Genomic DNA, 9,648 nt, shown 5'->3' with positions numbered 1-9,648 from the left:
TTTCTCAGGCCCCTTCTCCCTCAGCTCCTTTTGAACTCAGCAGGCCAGTGGGGGCACCTGACCGAAGCCGAGCTGCTGCCATGGCCGTGGGGAACCGCGTGGTTTCCGGCAGGTCCTGCTAACGGGTGTATTAAACCCGGGGGTCCCTCGAGGGACGTGGGCCCAGTACGCCGCATCTGTGCAGACGCATTAGTTGATGATCCCTGAAATGCTGACGCTCCTGTCTGCTCTGGGAGGGCAACTCGGGTGCCTCCGCTCAAGGTTGGCCTTTTAGCAAAGGGCACTTGGATAGTTATTCTGGTATTGTATATGGGATAACATGGCCCAGAAAGTACCCCGGTTCCGGGCAGGCGGGCTTCCGCCAAGGCGTAGGTTGTCAGTGGGATGTCTTGGTTGTGCGCCGGGCTGGAGACAGGCAGGAAAGCGCGAGGCTCCTCCTCGGGTGGTCCAGAGCTTCCCCAAACAGAGTGGCCAAGCCAGGCCCGGGCGCAGCTACCCAGGGCCTGAGGGGGCAGGGAGCGGAGGATCAGTGTGCAGAGGCCTGAGAAAGTGGAGTCGGTGAGCTGGATTTCGGGATCATGTAGAAAGGGGCGCCCGCGACAGCCGGACCGGGCCAGTGGGGACCGGGAGCGTCTATTTAGGCATGCAGGCTGGAAAGGAACACAGGAGAACGTTGCAATGATCGTCGAAGAAAGCCCCTGAAACCCCTCCCCCAGAGGCCTCTATGGGCTGGCTGTGCCCGCCCGGATCCGAGGGAGCGCGCGTCTGCTCAGAAGATAAATGGTCGCGTGTTCAGGCGCTGCTCCCTGCGAGCTGTGGCCCGAGTCTCCCGGGAAGCAAACGCGGCGCGCAAGCCTAGGTATGCCGCGCGCTGCGAGCCGGAGCCCTTGGCACTGGCCGCTGGGACCTGGACGGTGGCTTCCTCCCCCGCCCCCTGGGCGCTGACATTCGCCTAGGCCAAGGGAATGGGCTGAGGAAAGGATGCTGAATGCCATCGTTCTATCACGATTCCTGCTCCCTGAGCCTTCAGCTACCCAGGCTTGTGCCCCTCCCTCGTCCGGGCCTCATTACCTGGAGAGAGCGAGTTGTTTGTAAACAATAAATAATGGAAAGTAGGAGGATGTACGAAAAGCGGGAAGGAGTTGGGAGGAGGGAGACTGGGGGAAGGGAGGAGCAGAGGAGGAAGACGGAGAGAGATTGAGAGATTCATTTCTGCCGGAGAAACCCCGGTGGCTAGTTTCTTATTATTTACAGGAAAGTGATATTAGCAATTCAGGTGAGAAAGAAAGAAACAAGGCCTCCACGAAATCAATACAGAATTCAAAAACAATTATTAATGTCATTTGACTCGTGTTCTTTATATATCTCTCCAGGCTACAGACGCTAAACTGTCTGAATAATTTGCATGGAGTGGCTATTCATTATTTCCTACGATTTTCCTTTGCAAGCAGCTCGGACGTGGCCGGCTCCGGTCCAACGCGATCAGCGAACTCCTATTTTCATCTGTAAATTAAAGCAATTACGCAGCAGATATTATATGATGTGTACTGTGGTCTCCAGATACTCATCAATCACCTTCAACTGAGCTGTCAGAGCGGGCAGATTTCGTCTCTGGGAGGCAGGTTTGCAGCTGGGGAGAGGGCGAGAACGTCATCATTAATTAGAGGGTGACCCTGCGGCGATTCACAGGTCTGAACCCAGGAATCTTTCCCAGCAAGTCTGCACAGCGCCGCCGTGCATGGGTCCCCTCCCGGCCGACCGCCGGAGGCCGAGCGGGGCGAGTGCGGCAGAGGCGAGTCCGGCCCCGGAGGGCGGCGGCGCAAGAGGCAGGGAGCGAGTTCGGGGTGGCCGCGGCGCCCCCTTGCCGCCTGCGCGCTGGCCTCTGCTGTGGATTTGGGCAAGGTCCCAGGGCCGGGACTGGCTGGGGAAGTCCTGGGGTGGGCACTCGCCCCCCTCCCCAGACCGCTGCGTGCGCCCCCGGGCCGGGAGTTGTGCAAAACCGACAGGGAAGGGTGCCTCGGCCTGGCGTCCAGCTACCCCCTCCCCCGTTCCTAGCCCCGAAGATCGCCTTGAGGTGCGAGCTTAGCGGGAGGGGCCCCGGAGATGAGTCGGGAAACCTGCTCTTCCAAGCGCGCGGGATGTCTGGCAGTCCCCGGTTTAGCCGCGAGGGGCAGGGGGAGGCTGAGGGAGGGAGGGCCGTGCGCCCAGCAGGAACTTATAGGATGAGGGGGCAGCAGGGGTTTAGGTGTGTTCCCCGGAGACACGGTGGCCGAGTGGCAAAGCCCCGCAGCACTTGGGCCACCGAGCCTTCGAGCAGTGGGCTCCCGGGAAGGCCCCAGGACTCACACACCCGAGGGCATTTTGACCTCCAGATACGTACACTCTTGGAGCCGCGTCTGGCTCTGGAACTCCCTCGCGGTGTAGGGTTCGAGCCGATGGAAGGCCTTTCTGACTCCGGGCGAAACAATAGTCGGGCCTCGCTGCCTCCCGCCGCGCGCCCGGCCCGCGGAGCCGCCTTCATTCCACCTGGAGAGTAGCGCGGAGAGCCGAGGCCCGACCGCCTGCACGCGCGCGGCTCATTTTAACTGTTGATTGCATCTTCAGTGAAGACTCACTCGTGTGTCCCTTCATATGTCTCATTTGTAATTGAGACTAATGATTACAGTGGGGTGGGAAGCAGCAGCTGCTCATTAGTTAATTTCTAATTAAAAGTGCCTCCCGTCCTCTGTGACTAAGGAGGAACACTGTTCGTCGGGGCGATATTGACTCCTCCGAGGAAATTCATTTGTTGACGCCCGTTGGCCCCTCCGACCCGCATGGCCGGCCTGTCCCCGCCCCGCCCCGCCAGGGCAGCGGCCAAGTGACCCGCACGTCTGCGGACAGGACGGGTGCGCGGCGGGGGTGACGTCAGAGCCTCCGGCGCTTAAAGCCAAGCAGAACTGACTTGACGGGTTCGCGCGACTCGTTTTTCTTTTTTTTCCTTTTTTGCAAAATATGTATTTGTGCTGCCGCTGCGAGGCGGGTCGGTCCCAGAGCCCCCTCGAGGCTCCGGATTGTGAAGCTAAAAGAATCGCTGCGGCCACCGCGGCTCACTGTCCTACCTGGTTAGAAAACTTTGCGGAGCGTGTGGATGCATTAACCGGCTCTTCTGCTTCGCCCTCCCAGCGCCTAGGAGCCGGCGGCCCCAGAGTAGTGGCCGCACCACGCCGGCCCCCGCGCGCAGGACTCCACCGGCCCCGCCCGCCGGCCCAGGGCCGCGCCCGCCATGTCCTACCCGCAGTTCGGGTATCCGTACTCCTCTGCACCCCAGGTAAGGGGGCCCCTCGAGCGTCTCGGAGAACGCGCCGGACAGAGAAGCGGGTGGGCTGTCCTGCGACCTGGTGTCGCTTCCCAGGGAGCAGGGCCTGTGCCACATGCCCCTCGCGCCCAGCCCCGGGGAAGGCACAGGCCCTCAGAAAACCCAACGGGCGGGGCTCCCATTTCCCGTTTTGTTTGACCCTCACCCTGGGCTCTAAGGCTGCACCCCAGGGGGCCCAGGGACCCGAGAGAGACGCGGCACAAGAGGGCGTGCGCGGCCTTGGAAACCCCCCCGGGAAGGGTGTGAACACTCCCGGGCCAGGATGGGCTGGGCCCCACGTGGCTGGAGGAGGCCAGGCCCGTGCAGGCCCCCCACGGAAAGGAACGCGAGGTCCCAAGGACATGCGGCACGCCTTCCTGGGCGGTGCGAGGGGCGGATGGAGGCCCAGGACCCAGCCTGGCGCGCGGGTGCTCCGCCCTTCCTCGCGGCCCCTCTCTCCCCCAGTTCCTGATGACCACCAACTCCCTGAGCACGTGCTGCGAATCGGGTGGCCGAACTCTGGCCGACTCCGGGCCGGCCGCTTCCCAGGCGCCCGTCTACTGCCCGGTCTACGAGAGCCGGCTGCTGGCCACCGCGCGCCACGAGCTCAACTCAGCCGCGGCGCTTGGCGTCTATGGGAGCCCCTACGGTGGTTCTCAGGGCTATGGCAACTACGTGACCTACGGCTCCGAGGCGTCCGCCTTCTACTCGCTGGTAAGGGGAGGGGGTGTCTGTCAAACCTTCCCACCGCACCACGCCCCTACCCCTCAATTTGCCAAACTCACTTTCCCCAACTCTGGAGGCAGGGGCGCTTGTCCCCTGGACCCTGGACTGTTGGGGGTGGGAGAAGCTTCCTGCAAGGTTTCGCCTCTTAGCCTGGTCCCTCTGAACACCACCAGCCCCCGGGGTTGGTGCAACCTGGCGGGTGGGCCGCCGTATTTAATGTACTTATTGTTCGGATCTCCGTTAAGTTCTGATGCCCCCGCCCCCACGTCTGGTTCTGTCCGGGCGTGCGCTCCCCTTCTCCCCTCCTACCGCCTCCTCCCGCCCACCTCGCTGCTCTCCCTTTTCCTCTCCTCCCACCCCCCATTTCCCCCCCCACCTTCCCTCCCCCTAGCCCTCCCTCCCTCCCTCGCCCTCCCATTTCTCCAGCTCCTCCCATTTCTCCCCTCCTTCCTCCCTCCCGTCCTCATTTCCCGCCCCTTGCTCACCCTCGGCTGTCCCCCAGCCTCGACCCTCTTCTCTCCCCTTTCCTCCCTGCATCCTCATCCTCCTCTCCCCTGTCTCCTATTCCCCTACACCCCTCCCCCTGAACTCCGTTCGTCCTCACTCCAAGTCTTGGGGCTCCTTGGCTAAGCCTGAGTCCGAGGGAGAGTCTGGGGACAGGGGTGGGGCCGGGGGCGGGTGTGGGGCTGCCAGGAGCTAGGAGGACTAGGGGAGTGCGCCAGCTGTGTCGCGTCCGGAAGCTGCGACCCCAGGCTCCTGGGTTTCTGCAGAACAGCTTTGACTCCAAGGACGGGGCAGGATCTGCGCATGCCGGCCTCGGGCCCGCCGCCGCCGCCTACTACCCGTACGAGCCAGCGCTGGGCCAGTACCCGTATGACAGGTGAGGGCCCGGCCCCTCTTCCCTGCCCTGCCAAGGGCCCCTCACCACCAGCCCCTGGCCCACTCTGAAAGGTTGGGCGGCAGGAGGAGGGGCATTCCTCAGGCCGGGCTGAGCTGACCTGGCTGGTCTCAGCCCCGCCTCCTGGCGAGCAGGTGGCCGCCTGGGGTTAAACGCGTCCCCAGTCTCCTGGCCCCGCGCGCCACACTGTCCGGACTCCCAAAGCCCTCGCTGCGCTGTGGTTTTCGGGGGAGTCACGTCTCCCTGCCCAGGCTTCAGACGCCTCCTCCCACCCCAAGATATGCAGCCTGTGTGGTGTGTGCCTGCTCACCCTGCCCACCGCCCCCTGCGATGGGAACCAGAGAAGAGTCCTTGCCCACTCGCAGACCGCACACCCCGTCTTCCGCGGGGCGACAATTACAAATTCAACCGCGGAAAGTACACGTAGGCCCTCTGGGCGCCTTCTCCCCGTGGGCGCTAATGACCATTTCTGCCCACGGGCGCTACATAGTTGAGTTCGCATCTCAGTGATATATTGTCCCGGTTTCTGGATCAAAAGGATAGGAGAGAGGCCAGATAAAGGAACTCCGAGGAAATATACCTGTGTAGAGTGACAGGGACTTGGCTCTGGCTCGCAAGCAGCCCTGGCTCGTGTAAGTTTAATCAAATATAAAGATTATCTTCGGCCTCCGGCCACTGAAGGCAGTGCCCGCGGGCAATGGCGCCGGGCTGGGCCTGGGTCCTTACCACCATACACACACCCCCACGACGGGGACCGAAGGCCCGCCTGGGCCTCGCCCTCGCCCGGCCATCGGCGGTGCCCGGTCGCGGCCGGCGCCCCATTGCCCAGCCTGTCTCCAGGTACGGGACCATGGACAGCGGCACGCGGCGGAAGAACGCCACGCGCGAGACCACCAGCACGCTCAAGGCCTGGCTGCAGGAGCACCGCAAGAACCCCTACCCCACCAAGGGCGAGAAGATCATGCTGGCCATCATCACCAAGATGACCCTCACGCAGGTCTCCACCTGGTTCGCCAACGCGCGCAGGCGCCTCAAGAAGGAGAACAAGATGACTTGGCCACCAAGGAACAAGTGCGCGGATGAGAAGCGGCCCTACGGGGAGGGCGAGGAGGAAGAGGGGGGCGAGGAGGAATCCCGGGAGGAGCCGGTCAAGAGCACCAAGAAGGAAGGTGGGTGGGAGTTGGTGATGCTGGGGCTGGGGCGCTAGGCTAGGCCTGGGCCTCCCCGTGAGTTCCCTGCTGCTCCTGGGACCTCTAGAGGCGTTGAACCAGGGGTAGTAAAAGCAGACCCTCAGGGGCCCAGGCAGCAAGTGAATGAACTGGCCCCAGGGAGGCCCTGTGCTGTGGGGGCCTGTGATGGTGAGCAGGAAGCATGCTTAAAGAAATCCAAAATCACGTGTCAAACATTAGACACCCCACCCCAACCCCACTGATTTGAGGCTGAAATCAGCTGGGCCCCTGTGTTGCCAGTTTGGGGACTGGGGGCCTCTGGAGGGGATGGGAGGTGGGAAAGACGGCTGCCTGGGTGCTTTCCCAGCTCGAGGGTGAGGCCCATAACCATGGGATCACAATTAGAAAGGAGATAGGGTTCTGATGAACCCGCTGTCCTCTCTCCCTCCACTCCCTCTTTTCTTCTGGGCAGAGCTGGTTGGCAAGGAGGAGAAGGATCTGGAGCTCAGCGATTTGGAGGACTTCCACTCACTTGAGGCAGAGCCCCCCGAGTGTGAGCTGAAACCACCCTTCCAGCCCCTGGACGGCAGCCTGGACCGAGTCCCCACTGCGCCCCATGGCCCCAGTGCCCTGGGAAAGGAGGCCTCCAGTGCCCTCCGGATGCCGCTGGCCACTGGTGGTGAGGCCTCCCTGGACCAGCACCTGGAGCGGGCCCGGAGCTGCCTCCGGAGCGCAGTGGCCGGGCCAGAACAGCAGCCGGGCCCGGGGGGCGGCCCGCAGGCCTGTGAGGCCAAGCTGGGCTTTGCGCCGGCTGGGCCCACCACGGCGGGCCTAGAGGCTAAGCCTCGCATCTGGTCCCTGGCGCATACGGCTACCGCCGCCGCCGCCACTGCCCTGAGCCAGACTGAGTTTCCGTCGTGCATGCTCAAGCGCCAAGGTCCTGCAGCCCCTGCCGCCGCCTCCTTGGCGCCTGCCTCGTCTTCGCCTGCGGCCCCGGCCCCCGCCAGTGCCCTGGACAGGAACCAGGACTCCCCAGTAACCAGTCTCAGAAACTGGGTGGACGGGGTCTTCCACGACCCCATCCTCAGGCACAGCACTTTGAACCAGGCCTGGGCCACCGCTAAGGGCGCCCTGCTGGACCCAGGGCCGCTGGGACGCTCGCTGGGGGCGAGCGCCAACGTGCTGACGATGCCCCTGGCGCGCGCCTTCCCTTCCGCCGCACCCCAGGACGCCTCCGCTGCCGCCGCCGCCAAGGAGCTGCTGGCCTTGCCCAAGGCCAGCAGCAAGCCCTTCTGCGCCTAACCCGGCCAGGGCGCCTGAGCAAGGAGGGAGCTGGCGCTCAGGCCGCATGCTCCTAGGTCGCAGACTCTTTCTCTACCGGGTTTCCAAAGCAAGGCATGAGCGCTGCAGAGCTCAGGCCACCAGCCACCCTAGAAGAAGCATCTGAACTCTGTCCTGGGCCACAGACGAGCCCCGGCACTGTTGGGCCACATCTGCCCATCCCACCTGGACATGAGCCGTCCCGGCCACTCCTCAAACTCGGGAGCCGGTGGATAAGGCTGCTCTCAAAGCAGAAGGGAGCCTCCCTGAAACATAAAGTTTACGTCCAAAAGTTTACATGGAGAAGACATTTCAGCCCTGGGACTGCTGTTTTGCTGTCCCCCTTTGGGTTTGGGCATGCCGGTGTTCGTGATGGAAACTCAGCCTGCTGCCCTTCCGACTTCATCCTCAGCACGTAATCCCCACCAACACACTTCCACCGAGTTTACACTATTGCACACTCCTAACTCGATAAAATTGTGTTTTTTTAAATGTATGTTCACACCAATAACTGCCTGCTTCAGAGGCTAATATAACAAAACCAATAAAACCAAGTGACGGTATTTGCATTTCATGGTGAACACATTTCAGATGCAGGGATTTGAGAATTCCAAAGAGGAAAGGTGCCGCCCCCAAGGGAAGGAGTGGGGAGGGGTCATTGACCCAGAAGCTCAGGTCCCAAGACCTCAAGTAAAGAAAGGCTTTTTTAAAAGAACAGTCAGAGTAAACCTTCAGATTCTGTTAAACTCCATGATAGAAACACTCAAAACTTTTAAACTCTCCCCCATTACCAGAGTCCAGGACTTCGAGAAAATAGGAGTTCTTTGGCTAAATTAAAATAACTTTTAAACTTTATAAATTCCTTGGGACTGTGTCTTGGCGGGGGGAGGGGGCGTGGGACATCACTGTCCAGAGGGAGCTCAGTTCTAGGCTGCCCTCTGCCCGTCCTTAGCGGGAGTGAGGGGGCCTTGAAGGCACTGCTCCTCTCCTAACTCCTCCTCCCCTCCCTCCTGGGCCCAGTCCTGGCGCAGTTAGCCTCCAACGCTGGGAAAGAAGAGGAGCCGAGGCTCCGGGAAAGGGAAGCGTCTAGTAGGCCGCAGACCAGAGGCGGGGCTGAGAGGAAAGGCCTGGGGTGGGGGCGGGAGGCCGCGGGCTGGTGCTGGGCAAGGCTTAGGGATGGAACCCGCAGAGCAACTGGGGAGTCGAGGGCCTTGCCCCGCCTAGCCGAGGTTCCCGCACGGTGCCTACCCCTGGCTTCGCTCAGAAACCCGGTCTCCCCACCCCCACCACCGCAGACCCCTGTTTGCTGGAGGCCAGCTGCTCTGATCTGAAGGAAAATCGCTGGTTCCCTCCCTATACTCGAATCTGCGCACCGCCCCCCCCCACCCCCGCAGGTCCCGCACGAGGGCCCCCGAGAGTGGCAGGCGAGCGCGGCGCGCACTGGACTCGGGCTCTCCCCTAGCCTGCAAGCCCTCTGCTTAAAGCCTTACTGGTGTCCAGAGGAAGGACGAATCGGCAAGCCAGCGGGCCTGCGAGAGTGGGGCGACCCGAGGGTGCAGCGACGAGGCGATGGGAGTTCTTGCCCGGGACGCGGACAGATTGACAGCCAGAGAGACGGCAGCTGGAGACGCAAGTCGTCTCTCGGGCCGGCAGACAACCTTCGAGGGACACGCGAGGCCGGGGTTTTATTCTGCGAGGGGCTGGGTGGGACCGGACTGGTGCCCTGTGGGGTCCCGGGGCCCCTGGCACAGGTCGTGGGAAGGCCGTAAGCGCTGGAAAGCGGGCCTGATCGGCCGGGGGGACCGGGCGTTGGGGCGAGTTTACTCGCGGGAGAGACGGAAACCCCGCGGCCCGGAGCCCCCGGTCGCCTGGGCTGCACGGGGCACCCCTGAGCAGTGGGACCCTGATGGCGGGACCTCGGCCAGGGTGGGACTCCGAGTGGTGGGACCTCAAACCCCAGACCTTGAGCGGAGGGAGCAGCCTGGACCCTGAGTGGCGGCCCCACCGCCGAGCCCGAGGCTTCAGGCCGGTGCGCGGTAATTGGATTGTATCCGCCCGCGCGCTGTCACCGTATTGACTTTCGCTCTCTTGGATGATATTATCGAGATTCGGAAGCTCGTCGCTGATGTGCCTGTCAAAAGGCTGCGGGGGAGCCCGCGGCCCGGAGAGCGCGCATCAGCCAAGATAATTTGAAGTGA

General features: G+C 62.8%; 1 protein-coding gene across 1 annotated transcript; it reads left to right on the top strand.

The window, feature by feature from the left end:
• Positions 1-3,747: 3,747 nt before the first annotated feature.
• IRX4 (iroquois homeobox 4) lies at positions 3,748-8,007 on the top strand. Its single transcript, XM_004440043.3, has 4 exons — positions 3,748-4,051; positions 4,834-4,943; positions 5,802-6,130; positions 6,603-8,007. The coding sequence occupies exons 1-4, from the start codon at positions 3,809-3,811 to the stop codon at positions 7,430-7,432; spliced, it is 1,512 nt and encodes a 503-aa protein (XP_004440100.2). The 5' UTR covers positions 3,748-3,808; the 3' UTR covers positions 7,433-8,007.
• Positions 8,008-9,648: the final 1,641 nt, after the last annotated feature.

This window comes from Ceratotherium simum, chromosome 18 (genome assembly GCF_057802395.1).
Source record: "Ceratotherium simum simum isolate JZ-2026a chromosome 18, ASM5780239v1, whole genome shotgun sequence".
Taxonomy (NCBI): Eukaryota; Metazoa; Chordata; class Mammalia; order Perissodactyla; family Rhinocerotidae; genus Ceratotherium; species Ceratotherium simum.
Note: the sequence above shows the minus strand (reverse complement) of the source record. Positions and strands in the feature narration are given on the sequence as shown.